General features: G+C 46.8%; 2 protein-coding genes across 3 annotated transcripts in view; both read left to right on the forward strand.

Moving 5' to 3' along the window:
* The first annotated feature begins 4138 nt into the window (after positions 1-4138).
* PTAFR (platelet activating factor receptor) lies at positions 4139-8420 on the forward strand. The gene is made up of 2 exons (XM_030964369.1): positions 4139-4308; positions 7299-8420. The coding sequence occupies exon 2, from the start codon at positions 7353-7355 to the stop codon at positions 8418-8420; it is 1068 nt and encodes a 355-aa protein (XP_030820229.1). The 5' UTR covers positions 4139-4308; positions 7299-7352.
* Positions 8421-11279: 2859 nt separating this feature from the next.
* The window catches only part of EYA3 (EYA transcriptional coactivator and phosphatase 3), a 39695-nt gene continuing 23185 nt past the window's right edge, over positions 11280-27789 (forward strand). For both annotated transcript variants that reach the window (XM_030964617.1, XM_030964618.1), the window contains exons 1-4: positions 11280-11383; positions 22138-22235; positions 24118-24161; positions 26176-26243. In XM_030964617.1, coding sequence (XP_030820477.1) covers positions 22203-22235; positions 24118-24161; positions 26176-26243 — 145 coding nt within the window. In that variant the 5' untranslated portion in view covers positions 11280-11383; positions 22138-22202. The remainder of the gene's footprint in view (positions 11384-22137; positions 22236-24117; positions 24162-26175; positions 26244-27789) is intronic.

Genomic DNA, 27789 nt, shown 5'->3' on the forward strand with positions numbered 1-27789 from the left:
GGGTGTAAAGGGAGCAGACAGAAAAACATGTGTTTTCTTGTTATGAGTGACTCAGGTGGATGTTGTGCCCATGACCTGAGCAATATCAATGCCACAGAATATGCTGGGGGAACCCCCATGTGGAATCTGGGCAGAGCAGTGCCAGTGGCAGTAGGAAGGAGTTGGGTCCCCCATGTCTCTGACCACCCTTTCTTCCCAGGCTGAAGGAGGACAAGGACCAAGGGGGGCTTATAGTACTGCAGAAAGGGTACAGGAATGAGCTGCCCCTGCCTGAAGTATTTTCTGGCTGATGTTTTCTGATTTGGGGATTCCCAGAGCAGAGCAGTGCCCTTCCTGGTACTTTGCTTGATGAATCTCCACCCATCATGGAAGCCCTGGAACAAGTACTCACTGTGCTGCCTCCTGACCCTGGGACCTGGAAGGAAATGAGGAGCCAGAGGACAGATCTGCTCAGGGACCACCTAGCCCAACCAGGGAGTGCCCCTGACCTGGAGCATCTCTGGCCTGTGTGCACCAGGTGCCACAGGAGTGTGACAGCCCCTCACCATCAGTGGAGCCTCAGCTGTGTCACGTCTGCTGCCTGCCCGAGGAAGGACCACAGGAACTGGTGTCAAGCCCCAGGGTGCAGCCAGGGCACGGCTAAGCAGGTCACAAGTGCCAAGAGGGAAGTGAGTCACGCACCTGGGAGCCAGCACCACGCCCTCTTTCCTGTCAGAGCCTCTTCCCAGGCAGGAGCACACACACGGCTCAGCCCCGCTGGTCTCTCCCCTTGCAGCACAGACCTGGTGGGCTGGGGTCTGTGACTGAGCTGGAGCAGGTGCTCTGTGCCCCCAAGGTAAGACTCTCCTTTCCCTTCTGCTTGCTTTCCCAGGCCTCCTTCCCCAAGCTCCACAAGCTCCTTCTGTGTCTGGGTAGATCAGGACATGGGCTGGCTCAGCATCCCCCGTGGATCTCTGAGCCGTGGCACCTCAGACAGCGCCAAGGGCTTCTGAGACACCTTCATCCTCCCAGCAGGGAGGATGGGCACACTTCACTCCTTGTTCTGTGTGCCCAGCAAGCAGGGCTGGGGTGATGAGGTGCACTGTGACACTGTGAGTCAGGGAACTGCTGCTGCTGCCTTTGGGGCTGTGGGATGGGAGGGGGCTGCTCTCACCCAGGTCCCATTCCACCCCTGAGTGACAAGGACCCTGGCTTTGCTTGGCTGCTGTGAAGGTGAGGAGCCCTGCCTGGACATTATTCCTGTGAGGAAGAGGAGGCAGTGCTTGGAGCCTCTCAAGGAGGGCAGGCCCCTCTCCCACTTGTGCACAGCCCTTGCCCAGGCTGGGCAGGCAGATGGGGCAGGAGGTGTCTCACTGCAGTTGGGAGCAGCAGGATCACTGTCCCAGCTGTGGCAGCTCAGGCAGGACGTGGCTTTTGCCTCCAGCAGAGCTGTGACAGCCTGGGGCTGTAGCACACAAATCCTGACACGGTGGCCCATGAGCTCACCCCTCTGCCCCGTGCAGCAGGGCTGGGCTTGGGAACCACAACCAGCTGGAGGTTGCCCTGCTCCTTGCCTCACCCACTGCTGGGGAGGCTGCCCAGCTACCAGCAGGGACATTTCTCTGCCAGTCTGGGCAATCCCTGTGGCACAGCCAGCTGCGGAAGCCATGCCCTGCCTTAGCTGTCAGAGGGGACCCAGAGAGTGCCCCTGCCACTCTGCCCCTGCCCCAGGAGTGTCTCTGGCCCGTGGGTTGGTGTGTTTTCCTGCTGAGCAAGCCCAGCTCCGGGGCACATTCCTGCAGGGTTGGTAAGGAGGTGGGGACAGGCTGTGCTCAGCCTGCAACAAGCAAAAGAAAATTCTGCAGTGTTCAGGGAGTAGTGGGAACTCACAGACAGTAACACAGCACCAGCTGAGCGTGTGCTGCAGCTCCAAAAGAATTTCATGCTTTTTCTTTGACCCATCCTGGTACTCAAGAATGTGTCCTGGGGACTGGAACCAGCAGGGATCAAGCTCACCTGTGTGCTAGGGGCTGGTGCTGTCACGAGCTGCATGCTGGTGTTTCATCTTGTCCTTGTTTGCTGCTTGTGTCACTGACAGGCAGTCACAGACCCATCAGCTGAAATGCTGCTCCTCCATTTGCACTCCTTGGAGAGCTCTGCTCTGCCTACGCAGTGTAGCTTGCTCTTGGGAAGAAATCTCTGGATATTTGCTTATAAAACCAAGAGTTTCTGATCCCTCTGAAATTTACATGTGGTTATCCAAAGTGAGTACCTTGCTACCAGGCTACATCTAAGAAGGAAACAACCTCAAGGGCATGTGCCAGAGGCAGGTGGGGCTTACAGGAGGCACTGGGCATCTGCTATGGCAGCATGAAAGCTGCTGGGTGCCAGACCCATGGGGAACAGCCACTGCTCACTGCTCAGCCTGTGTGGGGTTTTCCTCAGACAATGGAATTTGGAACAGCTGCTCTGGGATCCAGCACATACAACAACCTGAAGGACTATCACTGCTCCTTAGCAGCTCCTATGGGAATCAGAGTAAGAGAAGTTTATTTGTTTTTTATTAGGTTGCAAGTTGGCTTGATGAAAGTAAAGGCATTTTCATGATGGGTTTTTTCTCAACTCAGCCTTGCATAGCTGTCAGAGCTGTCAGCTGGTGTGTGCATTCCCTGGACAGGAAGAACAGGAAATATTGTCAAGCACAGGGCAGCCAGACTGCCAGGAGTGCTGAACAAGCCCAGCCTTCACTGGCAAAATGCATCTTAATATTGGAGCACCCAGCAATTGGCAGCAGGGCCAGGAGAGCAGGGAAAGAGGGTCCCCAGGTGGGAAGGGAGTCAAAGGCAGGAGCTGGCTGTGGGCACTGTATAGGGACAAAGGGACCTGCCCATGTAGAATGGCCACGCTGCAGGGCTGAGCAGAGGAAGGATGGAGACTTTTGAAGGTTCCTCCCCAGCCCAAAACCCCCTGGGCTTTCATTTCCTCTAAGAGCTGGGTTGTGGCAGGACAGTGAACCAAGATTTGTCAAGTGTTGCTACATCCCCTGGCCCCTGACATTGCTGGCTGCTCTCCCCAGAGACTTGGACTGGCTGTCAGCCAACCTCTGTGGTAGGATCTTGTTTGGTTTTAAGTTTAAACCCCCAGGAGCAGCCTAAAGGGCAGAGTTGGGGCTCTGTCTCATCCCTGAAGGGTCACGTTCCTTCATCCTTACAGCAGCTGGTGGAAGGGGAAAGGAGGGAGGATGTCTGGTGGCAGAGGGAAGGAGATGGCTGCAGCTTCCATCCCAGCACAGCTCTGGGGCATCACTGCAGGAGCCTCAGCTCACCCTCATGTGCCCTGACAGGCAGAGCTTGGCTGTCCCTTGCTCCACATGCCAGCCCCCCGTGCAGCCCACCCTGCTGAGGCTTCCATCCCATGTGCTGCAGGTGCTCTGGGGCTTCCTCACATTGCAGGGGTTCCTCTCTGCTCAGGGGGCTTCCAAATGCCTTGGCCACCCTGTGCTGTGGTGTCAGTGGGATTTACAGCTTGGCTGGGACATGTGTGCAGCTTTGCTCATCACTGGTGTCTCTGAGCACCCCACCATCAGCATTACCATGCTGAGTGAGCTTCAGGCTGCCACAGGTAACAGTGGCCATCATGTGATGGTGTATGGGACAGGTAACAATCTGCCCTGCTCTGGTGTCTCTGTCTGCTGAATATCCCTGAGATAAAGGGAGACTTGGGATGGTGGAATTCCTGAATTAGTTCCAACACAAGTGTGAAGGAGAGTGCTAGGAAATGAACCTGTCCATATGTCCATATATGAACCTCTCCATATGTCCAAATGAACCTGTCCAGGAGTTTCCTTGTCCCTTTCTTGGCAATTATTAAGTGGAAGCTCTTCTGCCATTCATCTGTTTGGGAGAAAGATGCTCAAAAAGTTGTCTGCTCCCAAATCTAACTGGGGACTCAGAGTGGATTCCTATTCTGCCTTTAAAGGAAAATCTCAATTCTGCCCTCTTTCAGAATCATCAGAAGCAGAGATACTCTGAGGAAAATGCCTTAAGGACTCTCCAGACTTTTGCTGCGGCTAATTGCCTTTCCTCTACAGTTTATTTTATTTCTCATTTCCTTGGTGATGTCAACATTTCCTCTCCTCTAGTGACTCTGCAGTCATGCTACAGTTACTCCCATTCTGGTGCCCTGTTCTTAAGAGCTGCCAGTGCAGAGACTGTGCAGCCCCAGGGCAGGGAAAATAACATCTGGGAGACAGCCAAGCATCCTCAGTGAAACCCTCACTACTGCTAAGGCTGAAGATGGACGTATTGTGCTGAATTTTTTTCAACTCTGGTAAGCAGAAAATATACTTTATTAGTATTATTCTTCTTGGAATCTATTATTGCTGATGGCAAAGCTTGCTTGCATCTGTAAGCCAGTAAATCCTGACTGGGAGGGCACAGCCTATGGCAGGGTCTACAGACCAGGAGAGAAACCAGCAGGTGCCCTGACCCTGCTGCTTGATTCCAGCTTCAGCCCTGCATCCAGTGCAGCTGATGGTACAAACCACCTGGAATTACTGGCTGGGGGACTGTGGACAAGGCACTGCCTTGGGCTGGAGGTCTCAGGGGGTTTGGCCAGGCAGCACAGGCTGCTGCTGCAGCAGAGAGCAGCACCCAGAGCCCCCAGACCCTGCCCTGCTCACCTCTCTGCTGGCACAGGCAGCACGAAAAGGCTTCAGAGAAAGGGGAACTGCCTCAGCAGGACAGGCTGAGCAGAGCCCCCACAGAGCACTCCAGAGCCCAGGGCAGTCACAAATGTACAGAGACATCAGCCTGGGTTCCTCAGGCTGAGGAGGGAATTGGGCTTTGGGTAAATTCCCTGGGGAATGGTGCTATGTTCCCTTCTAGTTGTGCCCTGTAGAACATCTCACTTGGCTCATGAGAAGGAAAGGACACCTCTCCTGTGATTCCCTGCAGGACCCTGGCACTGGCACAGCACAGCCTCTAATGCAAAGATAGCTGAGCTCTGCCAGGTGATGCTGGGGCCAGGAGAAGGCACTGCCATCTCCCACAGACCACCTTTGCCAGAGATTTCAGCTGACTGGAAGCAGTCACAGAGCTTGTTCTCACACTCACCCCTCTATTCCAGAGCACAGCCCTGTGGCTCAAGCTTCTGTGCACAACTCTGCTGTGAAGGGGACATTGCATGTTCATCCTCCCTTCCACCCCATCTGCTAAATCTGGCAGCTGGTGTGCAGTCTGCAGACAGTAAAGTTCACCAGAGCTCCTGGGCAAAGTTTGGTGGCCACCATGCCATTGTGCAGAATCAGAAATGGAGGTGTGGGTGGACAGTGCCCTGGGGCACTGTCTGAAGGGACTTTGTGAACAAGAGCTGTGCCCATGTATTGGTGTAAGCACTTCTCCTCATGAATCCTGCTAGAGAGATGCATTGCCTGTTTTTTTCCCCCCCATGCTTGGTATACTCAGGTCTGGTGCTACAGGAATAGATCACTTTTCACTGCAAAGATCTCAGCCCTAAGCACCAGAACTATTTGGTGGTGTTGCAGATAGTCACAGCAGTGTGAATTTATGGCACATATTTGAAAAAAAAGAAAAAAAAATGAGTTCTCTAATGATCTTAGGCAATTAGGACTTCTCAGGTTTTATTCCTTATTCCAATGTCAGACTAGTGTATCAAACATTAGATTCTCTGTGACAAAGCCCACCTGGATAATCTACTGCTCTTTGGAGGTCAGGGGCTCTCAGAAGGGTGGCAGAGATCAAGGTGAATGAGGAGAAATGCGTGTGTCACCTGGGGCCAGCTCCCAGCTCTGCCAGGCTGTGTGTCCATTCTGCTCAGACTGTACCTGCAGGACTGAGCTTAAGGACACTTGGAGCTCAGCAGTGCCCAGCATGCAGCTGCCTGGGAAGGCCCAAATCTTGTAATTGTTGTGTCCTTATGGGACCTGGGAGGGGTGAGGAAGGACAGCACCCTCAGGAAGATGAGGATGAGTGCTGCCTTCCTCTCCTAACAGCTGGAGAGCAGCACTGAGGTTGCACTTCTGCAGAAAAAGGGAGAGCAAGCTCCAGCTCCAGCTGACTTCCCCATTTGCAGAGGAAAATTGCAAACGTATGAATGTGCAAATGAGGAACAACAGCCCAAGGACACCCCGGGGGGGACCCAGCCCACAGGGGATGGGATGGGAGTTCCTGGCACTGCCTGCTGCTGGGGAGGATCCAGAACTTTTTGAGGCAGGAGGGCACCTGCTCAGGAGCAGCAGGTGAGGAAAGTGATCCTGCCCCTCTACTCAGCCCAGACGAGGCCACATCTGGAGTGCAGTGGCCACTTCTGGGCTCCTCAGTCTATAATTAAAGCCCTCAAGGAAGGCATGGAGCTCCTGGAGTGGGTCCAGTGGAGGCTGCAGAGATGATGAAGGGACTGGAGCATCTCTCTGGTGAGGAAAGGCTGAGGGTGCTGGGGCTGTTCAGCTTTGAGAAGAGATGTCTGAGAGGGGACCTCATCCCTGTCTGTCTGTCTGTGTCTGCAGGGAGGGGTCAGGGGGACAGGGCCAGACTCCTTTCAGTGGTGCCCAGCAGCAGGACATGGACACCAGGTATAAACTGAAACGCAGGAAGTCCCAACTGAATATGAGAAAAACTTCTTAGCTGTGAGGATGATAGAGCCCTGAAACAGGCTGCCCACAGAAGCTGTGGGTTCTCCTTCCCTGCAATTATTCAAACCCTGCCTGGATGCCCTCCTGCACAATCTGCTCAGGGTTATCTGCGTCAGCAGGGGCTGGTCAGGTGATCTCCCAAGGTCTTTTCCAACCCCAACTCTTCTGGGGTTCTGGGAGAGGTTTTTATCACATATTGTTTCACATCCGGAATCCTTGAAAAAAAGTGTAAAGAAGTTAAAAAGTATCAGGAACTGTGGTGAGAAGTAGGGGCATGGGGGAGGTGGCAGGGGAAGAAAGAAGAACCACATGCAGGGAGAGGATTAGTCATAGAAAACATGCCTGATTCTAGTAAAAGATTAAGAAGCTTGAGACAGGGAAGTGTAACAGATTACTTTTATCTAAGAACTTCCATGCAGAAAAGTATTTTAAGATTAGAGATGAGTAATCTGAGACCTCACTGCAGCAAACAATGCTGGATGAAGACACAGAGGTTTGTATGCTGTGGAAATGGGATCAAAGAGAAGACCAAGGAGACGGCAGGTGTCTGGCTGGAACCAAGGCACCAGCAGAACACCTATGGTCATAGACAACTGATAAAGAAAGGTGGGTTTGGCTTAGCAATGGTGCCAAACCAATCATCTTGATTTCTGCTGTCTATTTTTAGGTAAGAAGAAAACTGTGTCAGGAAACTGAGCTTCAGACGTGGCCACTCAACACCATGATGTCTGGAAAAGGCAAAGGAGGTGCAGAAGGCAGTGCTGATTTCTACATTTCATGCCACATAGACTCTGAGTTCCGCTACAGCCTCTTCACTGTTTTCTACAGCATTATTTTCATCCTAGGCTTTGTTGCCAACTGCTATGTTCTCTGGATTTTCAGCCGTATTTACCCCACCAAGAAACTCAATGAAATCAAGATATTCATGGTGAACCTGACAGTAGCTGACTTGCTCTTCTTAGTTACGATGCCAATGTGGATTGTTTACTACCACCACCGTGGAGACTGGATCATGCCTGAGTTCCTCTGCAACGTGGCTGGCTGGTTTTTTTTTGTTAATACTTACACTTCCGTTGCCTTTCTGATGGTCATCACATACAACCGTTACCAAGCTGTGACTAATCCTATTAAAGCTGCTCAGCTGACCACCCAGAGAAGAGGTATCTACTTATCAGCAGCTATCTGGATCATAATAGTAGGCAGCTCTTTGTATTACCTTTTTGACAATAATACTAATGTGGAGGAGGTGGACTCCAGGAATTTCACGCGGTGCTTTGAGCGCTACGACACCACCAGTGGTGTTTCAGCTGTTCTTGCCATTCATGTCATCATCTGCATCCTCTTCTATATAATTTTCCTTTTAATACTAGGTTGGAACGTTGTCATTATCAGGACCCTGTTCTCCAAGTCAGTGCACCCACGGAAGAGTGCTCACGTCAAGCAAAGAGCCCTGTGGATGGTGTGCACAGTGCTGGCCGTGTTCATCATCAGCTTTGTGCCCCACCACATCGTGCACCTGCCCTGGACTCTGACTGTTCTGGAGCAGTGGAAGAAGGAAAACTGTCAGCTGCGCCAGCAGCTCAATGATGCTCACCAGGTGACTTTGTGCCTCTTGAGCATGAACTGTGTGTTGGACCCGATCATCTACTGCTTCCTCACCAAGAAGTTCCAGAAGCACGTTTCAGAAAACCTGAAAAGCATGAGAGGGAGTCGCAAATGCTCCAGGCAAACAACTGATACAATCATTGAGGGCACCGTTCACCAAGAGGATGGCATTAGGATCTGTTAGGGCCACCCAGTGTTTCTGATTGTACATGGAGAGGTGGGAATTATTCACTCCTCTTTTCTCAAGAAGAGGTACCAAGGGACACAACAGAGGACCGGGATTTTACATTTTCTTTTTCCCATTAGACAGAAGAATGGATGCTCCTTTCTTCTGTCACATGCAAAGGGCAGAACTGGAACCTGCAGTAATCTGGCAGCAAAGCTCCTTGTGTCCTTCTGGTGTTCTCATGGGCACTGGGAACAGCTCAGATGACTGTTTTAACATGAAAGAAGTGTGTCACTGAGCCTCTAGAAGCTGAGTGTACCAAAATTACCCATTGTGTCAGTCCAGACAGCACCATCCCTGCTCCTCTGCCTGCCCAGCTCTCGCAGTGGATCCAGTATCAGAGCTGTAAAGGACTTCTAAAAGACCTGGAAGAACAGATGGAGCTCTGAGTATCATCAGGTGGCTCTTCTAAGCAGCTTACATGGTCCGGTGAAGAGTCTGAGCTAATGAAGCTCTTGAGTGGCTGTAAGGGACATAGTCCATGGAATTCCTCAAGTCCTGTCAGAAATCTGCACCTCTGATCCCTTCATCCCTTCTTAATAGCTCACATGGTCTGCTGGGATCCAAACTTGACAGATGTCTGGGAGCACCTCTTATGAATCTTTACTTCCAAATCTTGGGTCAGTAAAGTAGGGAAGGAAAGGAAGAGAAATTGGCAGTCCCTCAGCACACCTCCCCCCTCCCTCCACCAGATCAGCATTATTGCCAAAAGGCACTATGGTCTGCCCTGGCTTCCTGTGTGAAAGCAGAACTGGCCAACCAGTGGCCTCATGCACTCAGTTTAGTAATTTCTGACTGACTGCAGACACCCAGTCTTGCTCAGGAGGCTCCAGATAACAGAGGGCTACTGTCAGCATGGGCATTGTGATAAGGAAAAAAAAAGCTTAAAATGCTTCTGTATCTTTGTACTTATTTATTTAATTTAGGATTAGAGCCATTACATTATTTTTCCCTCCATCCTGTTGAAGCTGACTAGTTCTTGATCTATAGCAAGCGAAGTGTTAGGTCAGGACACTTGACAGAGAAATAATTCACATACTCCACGCCCAGGGCCGGATGCAGTCCACTGGGGCCCAGGGCAAAGTGGTTTTCCATGGGTGCTGAGTTCTGTTACCAGTCATGAGACACTTGGGGTTCTTTTTCTGACCCAAATTGCTCAATCTAGCACAGGAAATTGGGCAGGGAAGGGAATTTACTTGTTTTCACAACAGTTGTTGGCTCCCTAAATGTCCTAGTCTGTTGATGACAGGAACCTGTGACACCAATTATTCATGTGCAGGACAGCAGCCCTCCCACACCTGCCCAAGAACAGGAGAGAGAAACTCAAGCCTTTCCAAAGACAGGACCAATATTTGTACTGCTTTGCCAGCAGAGATACAGGTCCTCCAGATGTATCCTCCTCAGGCAGATTTTGTCCTTCTTTGTTCCAGTAAGGAAAAGAATTAAGATGTTTATTTTTCTAAGGTCAGCCCTGCGCTCCAGGCCCAGTGCCAGAGGAAAGAGTCTGATCACAATAAGAGTGCATCTCCCTCCTAGTCCTGGGCTCTGCTCCAGTAATAACCACCCAAAATAAACACTTGCCAGTACCTCATGCTCCTCAGACACCTTCAAATGCACCCTGAATCTGCAGAGCCACAGCTCACAGGAAGGGAGCAATTTCTGTAATTCAAAAACGAGAATCCACCTCTGTTTCTGCACTGTTCTGTGGGCACATTCTGGATGAGGAGCTCTCACAGCTGGCAGAGGGGAGGACCTGCCTTCTCCACTTGGCTCCCAGCAATAGCGGAGCTCTCATTTCACAGACCCTAAAGCCCTGATGGATGGAGCTTGGCAACTCTTGGAGGAAATGGAAAATATTTTTACATGGAAAGCTGGCATGATCTTCCACTGATTCTTGGAAAGCTTGCAGGAGTTTACAGTTCAGCTCTTTACCACGGGTACCTAACAAGCTTTATTCCACAGCAAGCACTGTGGGCTCAGGGAACAAACATAAACTTGCATCTGAGGAAAAGGATAAGCAGAGAGAAAAGCCCCAAGGCCACTTCAGGAGATGTTATGCTAATTAGTCAGTAAAAATGCATTTCTAAAATACAGGCTAAGTTGCTGCTTCTGTTCCTGGAAATACTTGTTCTTACTGCAATGTTGCATTACTCTGCTTTACCTGTTAATTAAATGGATCCTCAAAAGTTCTTTTAAATAAAGTGTGTTTCCCAAGTGTTTTGCCCTTTAACTTTTCCCACCTTCTCATCTTTCTGTAACGCTGCGGGGAGGAGGGAGAGAATCGGGAATACAGCCGAGTCCGGCAAGCCCTCCGGGGATTAAGATGTGGGTTTATTTCTCGTTACCCTGCTCTGATTTATCTCGCAATAAATTATACGGATTCCCCCAGCCGGGCCATGTGTGCCGTACCGGTGCTGGGTGAGAGATCTCCTGCCCGGAGGGCTGGGAGCTGTGGGTTTATTTCTCGTTACCCTGCTCTGATTTATCTCGCAATAAATTAAACGGATTCCTTCAGCCGGGCCATGTCTGCCATAGCGGTGCTGGGTGAGAGATCCCTCCTGCCCGGATCTTTCGTTGTGTTTGCTCTGCCCTACCCGCCTGAGGGCGGTGACTGAGCGGCTTTTGTGGCACTGGGCCGGGCTCCCCTCTATTTAAATACACTTGGGACAGTGAATAAGGGCAACCTCACAAAAAATATTTTCCATTTCCTCCAAGAGTGGGGCCGCCGCACGGCCCACACCCACACGACCCCACTCCCTCACGGCGGCGGCCCCACCCCTCACGGCAGCCGCCCCGCCCCAGCCGGGCGGGCAGTGACGCCACTGCCGGCGCCGCGCTCTGTTCCGGCGGCGGGCGGGGAGCGCGGGCGCCGCTGCCATGTCCGCTGCGGGCCCCGGGCCCGGCTCCGGAGCCGCCTCTCGGTAAGAACCTGCTCGGGCCCTGCGCACGGAGCCCCCGGTGCTGTTCGCGGGCTCGGGCTGGCACCGGCGGGCCGGCGCTGCGGGGCCGCGGGCGGCGAGGCCGGCGCGTGTGCTCAGCGTGCGCTCCTGCCCCTGCTCCGCCGGAGCGCGGGCCCGAGCGGCCGCGGCAGCACGCGCGGGGCGGGCTGGTCGGGGCTGGACCTGGTCCGGGGCTGGACCTTGTCCGGGGCTGGACCTTGTCCGGCCGCCCCCGAGCCCAGCGGGGCGTGCCCGGCTGTCCCGGCTCCTTCGCCGCTGCTGGTGCGCGGAAGGGCTGGGAGAAAGGCTGGAGGGGCACGGGGCACTGCCCGGCTCCCGGGACTCGCCCAGGCACTGAGGAACGGACAGAGGGTCCAGAGCCGGCCCCGGGGCACTGCCCGGCTCCCGGGACTCGCCCAGGCACTGAGGAGCAGACAGAGGGACCCAGAGCCGGCCCCAGGGCTGCCCGGGGCTCGGGAGATGGGACAGGAGGGACCGCAGCTCCCGGTACCGGGCACAGGCTGTGCTGGCTTCCCCAGGGCACGGTTCAGCGCACCTGCGTCGCTCCTGGGTGGGTTTAATGCTTGTGCTGGGGTCTGTGCACTCTAATAGGATGTTTGGGCTGGGCTTGGGCTTCACAAGCGAGGTTGGATCCGGGTGGGCTCTGCTGGATGTTCCTGGTTCTGGGAATGCTGTGCAGAGTTTGGTGGAGCATTATGTACAGCCAGGTCCAACACAGAATGCCTTGTTAGTGTGGTTGCTGTGCAGTGTGGTGTGGCTGAATGGTTTCCAGACTAGAGCTAGTCCTTGATGGAACATCACTGTAGCCCTTCTGATGGAGCATATAACAAAGAGTCATGGTGGAGTTTGCTTTCAGAATGGAGCTAGCTCTGTGATGCACTTAATCTGTAATGCAGTAACCTTGAACTGGTAATTAACAGGCAACATACTGATGAAGATAATGATAATCATAAAAATCTTATCTGCCACTTCTTTGGTTTCCTTCAGTTTTGTCTGTTGTGGATTATCTTAAACTCTGGAAGCTGATTAAGGTATGTTTAATTAAGAATCACAATTCATGTGCCTGAAGTCAGTGGTTTCATAATAAGTTACTTTAAAAAATGCATAAACATAGTGGTTTTCTCAGCCTGCAAACCTACAGGCTTTGGGCTGAACCTACTGTGTTTGAGGGATTTTCCTTGTCACCTCATGGTGTGATCCCTCTTGCTTGTGGGCTTCTGCCATCCAGCTTTCACCACACAAGCAGTGATCTGCTGGTACATTCTCCCTGCTCTGTTTGAAACATCCTGAGCTTGAGGTCCTGCAGTTTCCAAGCTGCAATTCCTGCAGTGTTTGCTTGAAACTTTTGTCTCCTCTTCAGCTCTTGCCTCAGCAGCAGTTGTGGCACTTGGGGAACTGTGTATTGCTGGGTTGTGCAGCACATCTGATTGAAAAATTGTTGCTTTTCAGATAATTTGTTTGAAAAACAGTCACAGATGTATGCAGTAGCTGTAGGAATTCCCAAGTAATTGGTGACTTTGGAAGTATTTGTAACTTCTCAAATCTTTTCCCCCAGAAATCTCCAGATGCTGAATGAATTTTGAGTTGACTATGTCAGAGGACACTATAAATGGGTTTTTCCATGTGCTGTATGAATCAGTTGGAGCCCCTCTACAGTAGATTAATGCACCATTTCCTAACTTCTGTATACCAAAAAGTGGTTATAGATGGCTAAACATAAAACTAGATAAAATATACTGAAATACTGTAATTGAACTTAAAGTCGGACAAGTAGTGTGTGCCTGTGTGCAAGCTATGCTACACACAAGGTACTCAAGGCATAAAGCAGATAATATTGGGATGTGAGTAGCTCCATGCCTGTACTCTCAGTGAGCAGAAGTAGAGTTATTTTTTCCCCCTCTTGGCTAGTCTCTGCTCTTTTTCCCTGAAATCTGCTCTTGGAAAACAGATGCTTGATATAACTTTTACTGTGTCTGCAAAACCCTGTGATTGGAGAAGGAGCTGCCAGGATGGAGAGGTGTGGAAACTTTTGAGCCTGAAATGGAATTGTGTCAGGACTTAACAGCTGGTATTTGATGTATGTTCTTGCACCAAGCAGTGTCTACAGACCACCCATCTTCAGACACATCTTCTTACAGGAACTTGGGGATGGTTTTTGCCCCTGTACCATGACCAGCATCACTCACTGGTTGATTATACATTGAGGAAGGTCGTTTTTGGCTTTTTCTTGCTTTGTCTTACCCTTAATTTACTTCCTTATTTCATCCTGATTTGTCTAGAATTTTTTTCCTCTACTTGGTTAAAGGACTGCAAGCCAGCATCTCTCCAGCAGTATTCTCTGGTGGCCCCTCTCTAGCAGTGATTCTGGGATAGTTTGTGCAGATGCCATGATGGGAGGCACTCCAGTACCTGAGGGAATAACTTCAAATCCTTTCTTTCTTCTTGCAGCTGCCTCCAGAGCCTCAGTGAAGGTGATGTTGCAAGGGCTGGGATCTCCTCCTGATACCCAACATGATGTTTAGGAGAGTGCTGTGACACAGCAGGGCACAGCAGCCTCTTCAGGGTATGGTGTCACTGTGATTCACACCAGTCACTGCCCTGTCTGTTCCAGGTTGTTGTCACCCATCAGTCCTGTAACTGAACAGGCTAACTACAAAACAAGCCTTGTATTTAGAAAAATAATACAATCTTGTCATGAGGACTCTTTCCATCTCTTAAATGGACTTTTATTTGGGATTAAGGGTATTTCTAGCCTAATTTCAGAGGTGATGGAACAGTTCAGTTCTGCAGCAGATGGGTGTCTCCTGAGTTAAGACTTGACCAGAGCACTATTCTTGCATCCCAGGAGCTTTCTGCTGTGTCTTGAAATGTTTCTTGGTTGTGTTTGAATACTGACAGTGCTGTTTCCCTGAGAGTCACCAGCTGGAACTTCACATAAAGCATGTGGCAGCTTTAAACCTTGGGTGATGGTTCCTATTTCTCTACAGAATGCACTGTTATGTATAATTCCATTTCTGGCATTTTACAAGTCAGTCTCATACTAGTTTGCTCGACCTCCCAGATTCTTCCTTTTTGAGCCAAAGTTGTCTGTCCAGCCAAACTGTCTTCCCCCTGCATTTGCTCATTTTCTTGCCTCTTGGGCTGGACTGGGCTCTTGTGTTTGGGGAAGCTGTCTTTGATGATCAAACATTGCCTCTTCAGGCCCCCCACAGCACTGTGCAGATCAGATCAGATCAGCCTTCTGAACAAACTGTAAGCTGGCTGTATATTTTGTTACTTGTCATCTTCACTTCTTCTGGGACCTTGCAGTGAGTACAGTTGAGTACTGAAAGAGTTCCTCTAATAGCAGTATAGGTGCATTTCTGGTGCTAGCTATGTGACTTTTTGAGATGTATGAGTCAAATCTTTTCTTGAAAATGGAATTTAGAACTGCATAATGTCAGTAATTCTTTTTTATGGTTAATGTGATGCAGATTTTCTGTCTGAGAGAAGTTTAAAAAGTTCAGTCTTTTGTTCAGGAAGTGTCCTAATCTATTAGGATATGTCTGAAGTGGCTTTTAGGAATTAAGGCCGGTGTGTCCTGCTGCTGGGAAGTTTGTTTTTAAAACCATGAAAGTCAAACAGCATTTTTTTTTTGCTGTCTGGGGCTGCAGCTCTAGAAGTTTGTGACCTGTTTAATTATTTCCAGAAACACAAAAATGTATATGGGCTGTGAGATTTCAGGTACCACACTCTGGTCTTCAGGGGAAAATCTGTTTGGTCTCACTGCAGGTTGTATCCTGAGGAAGAGAGGAGGGAATCAATTGTTCTACTTGGCTGGTGTTTCTGTAAATCACTGTGCTTTGGTTCTGTCACTGAAAGGGAGCAGCAGTTCTGTGTTCTCCTGCCCTGTGAGTGATGTGTGTTGGCTCTGTCCAGCAGGAGTTGCCACATGATTTCTGGGCTCAGTGGGAGTTGTTTTTCTTGAGGATGAAGTTGTTCTTTCCAAATCTTCCTTTTGTGAAAACAGTTCTTTTCCCCATTAAAATTTTCCCTGCTGTGTTTCAAAATCGAATTGAAAAAGCATTGCATAAGAACTGGGAAAACAAGCATGTGTCATGGATCAGGCAGAGTGAGCTGCAGACACTCAGAGCACTGATAGCCCTTCAAGGATCTGAAAATCATGGGGAACTTCCTGTCAGTGGAACAGGCATTGCTTAGGAGGAAACTAGATTTGTATTTCCATCTTTGATTTCAGTTATTTTCTCGCTGTGTTTATTTCTTATTTTATTTCTCACGGCACATTTTTTTTTTCCATTTTAAGGTTATGAAATTTTAATCAAATAATGATTTTTTTAGTCCTACATTATGACAGCATTTGGAGACTTGTCATGGCCATCCATACTTTCAGAAACTGGGCATACAAAATGCCTTCCTTGTAACTTTTACAGTGTTTAATTCTGAAATTTCCTGGCTGATAAAGAAGGGAAGGAGCATGGGGAAAGAGAGCAGGGACTCATCCAGCAGCACTCATCACAAGGGCTTATTTGTCTGGTTGTCACAGTATTTTGCAGATACATGTCTGTGTTGTACCCAGGGGCATGTGGGTGTGTGTGTAGGATGAGAAAAGCCAATAGTGGAGCATCAGTGTTTGCTGTGAGCTCTGCTGCATTGTGCAGTGCATGGTAATGTCAATATGTGTCTATTCTTCTTTTGTTTTTATTTGAGTATTCTAATTAAACCTAAAAAAAGAAAGGGGGGTAGATCTGCCATGCTGCACTGTGCCAAGTTCTGCTCCTCTGTCAGAAGCTGTCATGTGGTGAGTGGCACAGAGTGAAAAAAAACATTGTGAGGAAAAACTCTGCTCCACTTGGGTGATGCCTTGGGTTGTTTTGGCTCATGCTCTGGTTCTGTGTGTGTGTAATGCAGCAGCAATGGGGCACATTATCATGAGATACCCCACCAGAAAATATGGCAACACTACAACACTATTCTGCTGCCTAATTCATGTGTTTGTGTTGCTGTTCATTGTAAGGTGGTGGTCCTTGAACAGCTAAGGAGTGAAAATAGCTGCAAAGGTGACTTGTACCAAAAAAAAATGCACAAAACATTACAGCTATTGCTGTAAAAGACAATAAAAATGTTTCTATAAATACATACTACACCACTTAGACAAGTCTCTGGGGCACTCTAGGATCCAGTCAAGGGCACTGAAGGAGCTGGCAGCTCCTTCATCATTTCCCAGCCTCCCTGGCTAACCAGGAAGGTCCCACTTGACTGGATGCTTGCAGGGGTAATGCCCATCTAGGAGGGTCAGAAAATGGATCTGAGGACTTGCAGCCTCAGTGGAGTGGAAGGCTGTAGAACAGACCATCTCCCATGGCATCATGTGGCACATACAGGACTGCAGCCTGCCCTCAGTGGAGTGGAAGGCTGTAGAACCTTGTAGACCATCTCCCCTGGCATCATGTGGCACTCCCAGAGGTCAGTCCCAGTGTTTAGGACAGGCAGATCCTGATCTCCTTCTACAAGGTGACTTGCATCATGGATAAGGGAAGGGCTGTGGATGTGTCTGCCTGGATTTTAGTAAACCTTTTGACTCCATTTCTGCTGGAGAAAGTGGCTGCTCAGGGCTTGGGCAGGTGTACTCTTTGCTGGGTTTAAAACTTCTATATGGCTGGGCCCAGAGGGTGAAGGGGAATGGAGCTGCATCCCTGTGGGGCTGGTCACTGGTGGAGTTCCCCAGGGTTCAGAATTGGGACCAATCCTGCTTAATATCTTTCTGAATGTTCTGGACAAGGGAATGGAGTGCATCCTAAGCACAAAAATCCTGTGGAACGCTCCAGGCTGGGAGGAGAGTGGTAGGAAGGGACCTGGGGGTGCTGCTTGACTGCTACTGAGCATGAACCAGCGTGTGGGTAGGTGGCCAAAACTGCCAAGAGCATCCTGGCCTGTATGAAAAATGGTGTGTCAAGGAATAGGAAAGTGATTTCCCCCTCTTTTGGGTTCAGTTTTGGGCCTTTCACTACAATACAGATATTGAAGGTCTGGAGCTTGTTCAGAGAAGGGAACAGAGCTGGGGAAGAGGCTGAAGCACAAGTGTGATGAGGAGAAGCTGGTGTGGCTCAGCCTGTAGAAAAGGAGGCTTGGGAGGATCTTCTTGCTCTCCACAACTCCCTGACAGGAGGATGGAGCCAGATGGGGTCAGGCTCTGCTCACAGGGGACAAGGTACAGGACAAGAGAAAATGGCCTCAAGCTGTGCCAGGGAAGGTTTAGATTGGATATTTGGGGAAATTTCTTTCCTGAAAGGGATATCCAACCCTGGCATGGGCTGCCCAGGGCAGAGGTGGAGTCACCATCCCTTGAGGGGTTTAAAAGACAAGGCACTTGGGGATGTGGGTTAGTGGTGGGCTTGGCAGTGCTGGGTATTGGTTTGACCTGATTTTCTTGGAGGCCTTTTCCAAAATAAATGATCCTATTATTTTATTCCAACACTGTTTAATAGATGTAATTTCATTACCCCAATCAAAACTTTGTTCCTAGGGAAATAGTGACTGTTTTAAAGTAATATAAAACCATAGTAAATTAGCTTTTCCCCCTAATCAGTATAATTACTGCATGTTGATTTTTATCCCAGTATCCTGACTTTAATTATTTGCAGCTTGGGAGAACTGTTTATTGCATGAAACTTTATATTCAAAACCAAGGCAGATGGTCTTGAAAAGCACAAGCTGAAAGTAAATAGCAATCCATCCAGGTGCTGCTCATAACAGCAGCTTTCAGAAATTCTATCCAGAGTATCTAGTTTGAGAAAGTCTGACCAAGCTGGGCTTTGTATTTTAGGATTTTTAAAACAGGATCTAGTGCAAGAAACTGGAGATCACTTGCCAGGGCTTTTAATGGTGAATTATTGGCATCAAGATGTGCAGAGGAGAAGGCAGCTGCTGAGAGGGATTCTGCAGCCCATACCTCTGCTCTGAGGCCTTTTCGTTTGATGTTTGGGTAATATGGCTCCTGAAATTGAGCAAACAAAATAAAATTACACACAAACCAAATTCTTATTATTTTGCATTGTTGGTGTTCCATACAAGTTGGAATTAAACAGGGTGGTTATTCAAAACAAGTCTAGATCAAATAAAACCTGGTGTTTAATTCACATAATACAGAATAGTTTTCATCAGGTAATTAACAAAAATCATCCCATAAAGCAAAAAAGTGTGGTACTTTGCTGGTTTCCAGAAGCAGAACAATGGACTTATTTTTCTGAATGTTTCTTTCATTGCAGCAGCTCATTTAATGGCTTCTTGCACACTTGCTTCCATTTTGTACTGTTTTTCTCTTTCACAAACCTAGTGGCCCACAGAAGCATTCTCACCTTCTGAATCTTTGGTACCTCTGCTGTTGTGTTCACTTAGGGTTTAAAAATGTTCTGTAGTTATGTGTAAAAAATAATAAAGCTTACCTGAAGTGCAGTTAACTTGAGTTTTATACGAGTTAAAATCTAATTTTGAGATTTGATGTGCAAAAGAAGCCAAAACAACCAAGAACATCCCCAAAAAAACCCCACAAAAATCAGTGTTGTGTATTTTCAGTTTTTAAAAATCATCTTTGTTGGTGGTGAGCTGTTGGCTCAGTGTGCTCCTCTGAGGCAGCTCAGGCTGAGCAAGTGCAAGATGCTGGGTTTGATTTTTGGGAAAGCCAAGCTCTGTGTGGTTCAGAGGTGTGGGTGAGGAGGTGTCCAAGAGCACCTGGAGGGGTTTGGGACCCTGGGCCATGTACCCACCGAGAGCTGAGGCTGGCTGGGGGCAGCTGGGGATTAACTGTGGTGGAGAGGGCTCTTAGGGATATCAGTGGGGCAGGAGCAGCTGCTCCCTGGATCCTGCTGGTGGCTTCAGCCTTGGAGCTGCCAGCAGCTTCACTCAGCCTCTCAGTGCAAGAGGAGAGAGGCAGGGAGAGGTTCCTGCCATGCCATGCTCCAAGGACTTTCTGTGCCCAGCCACAAGAAGATGTGTGCCTGCTCTGTGTGAGACCCTGGTGACTGGGTGGGTGCTATAGGTGAAAAAGCTGTTGTGTATTTATCACTGACATGTCTCTGCTTCATCAAAGTGGAACATCAAGTAGATGATAAAATTTTGGTTCCATTTACTGTGGCTGTGGCTGAAAAGGGACATCCTGCTGCTCTGCTTGCATGTTTTTCCTGACCCTCATCCTGCTGGCTACCCTGGAACTGGGCTCTGCAGGGCCAGAGCTGATCTTTCTGTCATCAGCTCAGCAGAAAGACTCTGCTTGGGTCTCTCTGGTTTTTCTTTTCTTTCTCTTTCTTTTCCCTTGGCAGATCCTACATCCAGACTGCTGTTCAACCTCGCAAGCCTCTGGAGGCCAGGGAGGAGGGAGTGGCAGGCAGGCAAGAGCGGGGTGCAGGAGGTCAGGAGAGGCAGGAGCTCCCCCTTTCCCACACCACTGTTGGGGTGTGGAAAAGCTGCTGCTGCTGCTGGCCCTGCCTGGGGGAGGATGGCCTCACCCCCCTTGCTCTCAGATGTGGAGCTCAGTGCCTCCATTTCCCCAGCTGCTTGGTGTGTGCAACCACAGCGCACCTGGAGTGTGAGGTGTCATCCTCTGCCCCTGCTGCTGTTTCTGCAGGTCCAGGGAAGGCACAAAGCCACTCTAGGCCAAGTTTCAATTGGAATTCTGACTTCTGTTCTCACTTCTCACTTCAAGTCCTGCCTTCTGAACACTTTCTATTCAGTTGCTTTGGTTCAGTCATCTGCTTCCAGGTGCTACAAGATGCCCAGGTTATTTGGAAAGAGTGTTTTCCTCACACATGTAAGATATTCCAGTGGCACTCTGAGAATCTTTTTGTCTTTGTAGTTATTTAAATCCTTCTGAAAACCAAAATTAAAGAACTGCTCACAGCTTTTAAGCAAAGCATGGCATGGGAAGTTACTGCTGTATGGATTAGTGGAATGTAAAATATTTTTCCCTACTGAAGAGTTTAGTTTGGATTCTTCTATGTAATTACACAGCAAAACAGTGTTAAATAACAGAGGTGAAGGATGAGGGACAGGAATAAATTTCAAATCTTCTTGCTCTTGGCCATTGTATTTTGTACTCCTTTGTATAATCTCTCGCTGCCAGAGTTTCTCCTCAGTCCTGATTTTTCTGTTATTTCTACAAAAAATAAATAAGATTTATATTTAAAATAAAACAGATTGAAACTAGTGGAGGAAAAGCTACAAAGGTGACTGTAGTGCTTTGTATTGTAGACTTGTGTGTTGTGAATAGGGTCATTTCCAAAGAACCTGAATTATGGAAAAGACTAATTGTGAATTCGAGTTCAGGCAATAAGGGTAAGTAGCTCTGATTAGGGGTGGCAGCCTTGCAAAATCCTCAAACCCTCAATGAAACGTTATCCTGCCACATACAATGCACCCTCTCACGTAAGACCTGCCCTCAAATGAGGGAGAAACCTTTTGTGTTTTCTTGGTTAATTTGGAATTATTGCAGGCTGCGCAGCATCCCCGAGGCTGGCACGTGGAGCCGGGCTGCGGGCGGGCTGCACGTGCTGCCAGGGTAAGTAGGTCTGGCAGGAACCAGGGAGGGGACACAGCCGTGGTTTTCAGGACACCAGAAAGTTGTTTTTGTAAACCAGTTCAGTCACTTGGTGTGGGGATAATCCCGTGGTTTGGAGGTGCCTGAATACTCCGGGCAGAGTGGGTAAATAGAAGGTCCTAGAGGAAGGAGTGGTGTGTAAAAAAGCACTTTCACATTTCTGCAGATGCTTTGTGCCTGTGAAGGTAGGAATAGGTTGTACCTCAGCACAGAAAGTCTCTGGATTTAACTTCTCCAACCCACCAAGAGTTTTTCAGTATTTCTTCTAATTTCTGCAATCCCCTGAAGTTGTGCTGTGTGGGTGTGTGGCAGAGGAGGCAGCTCAGGAAAAGCTGCTCTGAAGAGGTTGGGGTTGGTTTTAATAAAGTGGCTCCAAAATGAGATGCAGAAAGAACAAAAACACAGATCATACTGCTTGTACACATCAGGTGGGCAGAGAGGGAAGCCAGGAGGACACAGGCCTTTCTCTTTTGCCCAGCAAATTGCAAAAGTTAATCAGGTTGTGAAAATATTATGCAAAATTTCTTTTTCATGATTTTAAGTCCCTGGAAAGCAACAGCTTTTTGATGTAGTATATGAGATCTCTCCGCTAAATGCTTCCAAAATAAAAATTCTTTTGTAAAATTTCATCACACTTCTCTTTTTGAAAGGTGCAGTTGAAATAATGAACTTGCTTTGTGAATTTGGTGGGGAATGGCACTGTGTGTAAATGCACTTAGGTGTACAGTCTTGTCCTGATTTTTTTTTGATTGTTATATAAATGTTCTAAATTAAAATAGGTTAGATTGAATCATGCTGTTTACTGACCTAGTAGACCAGACTTGATCATTTGAACTGTCTTTAAAATCATGGTGCATGTGTCTGATTAGTGTGTTACCTTCTGCAGTCAGCGTGGTCCGAGCAAATGATGTAGAAATGTACCATGTGCATGAAAAAATCTGTATCTTCAAAGCTTAAAGCTAAATCCCTTGTTTATGAAATCTTTCCATATTTGAATTTTGCATTTTATTTGGGAGATGGCCACACGCGTTTTAGGGGAGGAGTATATAACAATTAATATTCTCTGATAGCCTACATGATAAGCCCCCTAAAAGTACATAAAGCCATGAACACCTTTTTTTAACAGGGCTTGAAGACTGCTGAGGAACACACAATTTGAATCATTTGAGCATTAAAATAATAGTAATACCCATGGAAGAGCCACAAGACTTACCCGAGCAACCAGTAAGTATGTTTAAAAAAGGCTGAAAATGAAAATCTAAAACAAATTAGTGATCTCACAATTTTGGTATACAGTTATTTTAACTAATATTGGAAAAGAAGGCTTATACTTAGTGTATTTATCCAGAGGACAAAAAGCATTTTGTTGTTCGTAAAATGTGCTGTGCATTTAATTTACTATAATTGTACAGGCAGTAGTAAGAAAGGAGTAGTTACAAGTTCTTGAACTTTATGATGTTTCTATGCAAAATGATTACTCAGAAAACCAGACTCATCTCAAGCCTGTTGTAGAGAAAATAAAATTCACTGTTTTAGGGACAAATTCAGCATGCTGGGTATTACAGAGTGTATAGTCTTTAATTCTTCTTATGCTTGAGATCTTGGAAAGATCCTGTGATTCATTGTTTCCACAAGTGGAAGGCATTTTTAAATTACTGATGTTGCAGTAGGTTGGGGTAGGGAAGCATGTCTGAAGGTTAAAGTTGCTACATGTGTGTGAAATATTTGCAATAGTGTTTGTATTATCAATAACTGATATTAACACAGCATGGAAGTGTTGGGTAGAGAATTAATCAATACAGTATGAGATTAATTAAATTGTGTATCTAAAACACACTAGCATAGGAATTAAGCAGAAATGTTTGTATTTATGTTCTGTTCCCAAAATAAACCTGGCACAAACTCAACAAAAAATTGCCAAGTTACAATGGGAGTGATGCTTGTAATCTTGGAGACCTTGTCAAATGCACACAGAAACAGAATAATGTGCTTGAGGGCACTTTGGGTGTGTTGTAATTGAAAAGATTTTGATGCCTTTTTAATGTGAGAATTTAATATTCTTCAGTTAAACTAGTTAGAAAATACATTGTAATGTCATTTATGCAATGTTATGATTTAGGAACAAAATCAAATGAAATGGAAATGTAAAATTATTCAGAACCTGGCTTTCCACGAGCTGCAGATGATGGGCTTGAGTAATATCCACAAAATGTGAAACTAAGCAGCAAAACCATATAGTTTGTACTCCAGCTATTTGAAGAGTTTAAAAATGAATTGCCTGTACTAAAAAAGGAAATCTCTCTAAATACATCCTAATATAATGAAAACTGACTTTATTCTTTAGGGCATGAGATATAGGGTACAGCTAATTTTCAGTGGAGTGTCCTTTAAGCAGATTCTGTTGTAATATTCAGCTAAAGATTTTCTTGGTAATTTCTTTTAAGAATACCAGTGATACCAGTCTGTCATTCTGTGACAGATTATGAGACTAGATGGGTCATAATGAATGAGTGAGGCAGTAATGGCATGTTCTTGCAGGAGAAACTCACCCTGGCATCCTTCTGAGAGCTTCACAGTAATGTTTGTAGCCTGCAGAAACCAAATTTGTGTTCAAGCCAATGCTGTCAGTGGTGTAATATCCTGTACAGGAACAGGATCCAGCTGGCACCTACAAAATGAGAAAAAGTGCTGTATTTGTTTTAGTCAGGAGTCAAAACTCCTAATTTGTTACAGAAAAAGCATTAATGTTTGTATCTTTATAAAAAATAAAATACAGGAGGAAAAGAGCAAAGTTTGTGCTGAATCTGTGCAGAATAAGATTTTCTTAAAATTTATGACTTATTTTACTCAATTTTCACAAAGTTGTCCTTACCAGCCATTTTTGTGGCTTTATATCTCAGCACCTGTAACTTCCATGAGTAGTTATTCAGTAATTCTGCTATACAAGATCCAGTGTTAGCCATTGTTTTCTAATTAGGAAAAAGCTTGTTTTGGGATGAAGAGCCCATGGTTACACTGGTGAGTTCTGGAGTGCAGGACATTTAGCCACCACTCTGAACCCTCCAGCTTGTGTTAGTTGTAGCTCTGAACATTTTTGTCTTTGCAGGTGAAAAAAGCCAAGATGCAGGAATCCAGAGACCAGAGCCTGAGGTATGGGATTTTAAATTTGATTTTAGTGTGGAACAGTTCTTTATGGTCTTTTACAATTATAAAGCTTTCATTTTAGAAATTTGCCTCTTGATTTATTTTTTACAGAGCTGTGGAAAATATGGTTCTATTTGGATTTGGTATAATTTTGATTAAATTCTCAGTAAAAATTAATTAACTTGCCCTGTGGTATAAAGCTTTTATAAAAGTGCCACAAAGAGTTTTAATGGCATCAGCACACCTATCTTTCACAGAATGAGACTGAAATAACATGCATTTAACTTGGTGAGACTCGGGATATTTTAATAATATCTGTACTACTATTCTTACTGAAACTCTGTGGATAACTGCTTTTAGAGGTGAAACTCTTGAATTGTAGCCTCTCCTTTTTAAAGCTGTTGTGTGATACTATTTTTATCCTCAGTAGATGCTTTTTGATGGGTATTTTATTTAGGAATTAACTATTATTATTACTACTTAGAATAGCTATATTAGGATTGATTCTGCTTCTCTGAGTAGCAGCAAATGCAGTGAGGGAAGATTTCTTTTTGGAGTCTCTGCCATTCCAATAAGAGCAAGGAGGAAACACCATTTGTGCAGGAGTGGTCATGTTCTGTATTCTCAATATGAGAATTTTGATCTAATCACACTAGCTCCCTTTCTGGCCCATCTGAGGTCAGAGAAGTCAGATCCTAGGGGGGTTTTTTCCCCTCTCTCAGGTAGAGAGGGCAGCATGGGCAGGTCTGAGCATGTTGGGGGGCTCTGCCTTCTCCCTCTGTGGCACCCTGCTTCAGCACACCCACACCTTCCCTATGGGCACAGGGAGCTCAAGATTTGAGTGTAAACATCCTTGGGTTTTAAAATGGTGAACATCCAGTATTTAAAAACAGAAGAGAGAGGTGGGATAAAGTTGCATTTCTAACTTGATTAAATATTCTGTTTAAATATTCTGACTGTTTTGACACAGCTATGCATGATTTTAAGTTTGATCAATGGATTAGTTTAAAAGAATTTATTGGACCTGTTTCTCCCTTTCCTCTGCACTGCAGGAGGGGAAGGAGGGAGAAAAATCAGTTTACTTGAGCCCAGAAAGCAGGGATGGGTGGGAAAGGTGTTACAAGATTTGGGTTTATTTCTCATACAGCTTCCTTCTCCCTGTGTAGTTCAGCTCAGACACCTTTAGGCTCTTCCTGGGAATTTAATTTGCTCATCCAACACAAAATTGTGCAGTTGTTTTTTTGTTGGGATGCTGAATGGAGTCCGAGAGCACCAGCTCACCATGCTGAGCTACAAGGGGAGAGTCCTCCTTCAGCAGCAATAAACAGTTCCTTTGGTTCCTTCACCTTGAGAAACTGCAGTTTCAAAATATCAGAACAGCACACAGATGGCTCAAAACCTCATGAAAAGCTGTGTTGCAGAACTGGCAATAATAAAACTGAAGCCTGGAAGGCAATAATCAAGGAAAAAAACAGTTTCATTCAGAAATTATCTGTACTTCCTACTCTGTACATGAACAAAGCAACATCAACATGGAACTGAAACAATGTGGGACAAATCCAAAATAATCCAGTAACCTGCAAATATTTAAGTAGAGAAGTGACCCCCAGTTCAAGGATGTTTCAGCACTGCTCCTAAGGGACAAATGCAGCAGTGAGGGAATGCCCATGGCAGGGAGCCTGTGACAGCAGGGTCACACAGCACTGCTGGCAGCACTTCCTTGGCTGCTGCAGCTTGGGGACATGGAATGGAGATGCCAAGAGGTGTTTCTCAGAGAAACCACCCCTGCAGCTCCCCCTCTACCAAACCCTGGCCGCTCAAACCCCATAGTTTGATGTCTAATTCCAGTTGCAGATCTCTCTCTCAGAATCTCTTCCTGAAACAGCAAAGAGCACAGGGCTAGGTTTTGTGAAGAGTTAGTTTGCTTTGGTCAGAAAGATTGAACCCAGAGGTTATGATGGCCAAGGATGTTAATTTAAGAGTTCATCATGCTAATACTGAACCTTTGTTGTCCTGGCAGTCATGTGAGCAGCACAGAAGTCAGTGATCAGAAAACTGAATCTTCAAACCTTCCCATGTCCAGTGAGAGTGAGTATCTGGAGTTCTCCCATTGTCTTTCCTCATGTCTTTCCCTGGTACCATGCTCCATCAACCACAAGCTTTGTCTCCTCCTTGTAATCCTTAGCCTGCTCTCACTATCAGTTGTAAAGTGAACATTTGCTGTAGTGTTTACAAAGTGTTAATGCCTGATGGTAAGGAAATATCTGTTTCTAACAAATATTTTTGTGTCACTGCCCCTCAGCTGGCTGTTGGGTGCTTTTGAGTACTGCTGTGTCTTACCTGCCTTAGACATGATTCTTCTTGAGGGTTGAGTCAATATCAGTTGTAATGCCTATTGTAAACATGTTTTATAAATCATTATCTCTCCACACCTGGTTGGGTCCTTTGTAGCAATATGCCATACACTTCATCTTAGACTCTGAATTGTATTGAATGTCTGCAGAAAGCTCTTAGGAAATAAACAGAGAGGAAACAGGCAGGGAATACAAAGATTGCACGCTAAGTGAAAAGTGGAGTGTGTCCTTTCTCTTGGAAAAAGAGGGCTGGAAGTTATGAGGAAAGTCAGATTCCTGTGTGGAATACCTTTGGCTGCCAATACATATTTTGAAGTGTAAGTCAGCTCACCTTAGCTGAAAGTGTGTAAGGTGTAACTTCCCATTGTAATTGATTTAATCATTGCTATTTTAATCCATGTACTGTGGTGTTGCAGGAGTTATGAAAAATTTCATCCTGCAAAACCTGCTGCCTAACTGGATAGACTATTTACAAATCCTAGAAATTGCGTGCAGTGTTATTGTGGGATATTTTGCTTTTTTACACCATTGCCTAATTCTTTGTATGCAGTTTAATAAACACAAATTCTAGAAATATTTCTAATTCTAGAAATTACTACATAACTATTCAGATGAATATTGGCATTGCCTACAAATCCTAAACATGTGGGAACTGACAAGTGTTAGAGGAAAGCCTTTAGGTCCAGAAGTTCCCAGTTTGTGTTTCCTGCTGTATCCTTGAGCTATGTGGGCTTCACACTGTGAGTAAAGGCAAACACTGAGGAGCAGAGGAAGGTGATTCATGGATCGTTTGGGAGGTTCAGCACATGTGCTTGATGGTTTGTACTTCTCAGCTGCTTGTGTTCAGATCACACAAAGAGAAGGTTATTGAGGTGGCAGAGTGCACATTGGGGTTAGAGCTGCCTGTGGCACTGCCTTACTTTCCTCAGTGTAACTCAGGAGAGTTTACTACATGGTCATACAAGAGCAATAATGCAGGTCCAATATGGAAATCCCAACTTTTTGGAGCACATTATTGGGGCAGAATATGCTGTTATCCATGACCCTGTTTTGGAGGCTGTTAATTTAGTCACTCCAGAGGGAAAATGTGGTCTCTTGTAATGGTAGGTGTGGGGGAGCAGAGCCCCTGGGGATACACAGTTAGCCTGAATTACCTCCTGGACAAGCCTGGGTGCTTTGCTTTCAGAGGGGAATCAGCTGGATCCAGAGCAGTGCAGCTGTGTTTGCTGAGGGTTTGGGTATGGTGCTTGTAGATCTGAGCTGATAAACTCATGTGCTTG

Source organism: Camarhynchus parvulus, chromosome 23 (assembly GCF_901933205.1).
Source record: "Camarhynchus parvulus chromosome 23, STF_HiC, whole genome shotgun sequence".
NCBI lineage: Eukaryota > Metazoa > Chordata > Aves > Passeriformes > Thraupidae > Camarhynchus > Camarhynchus parvulus.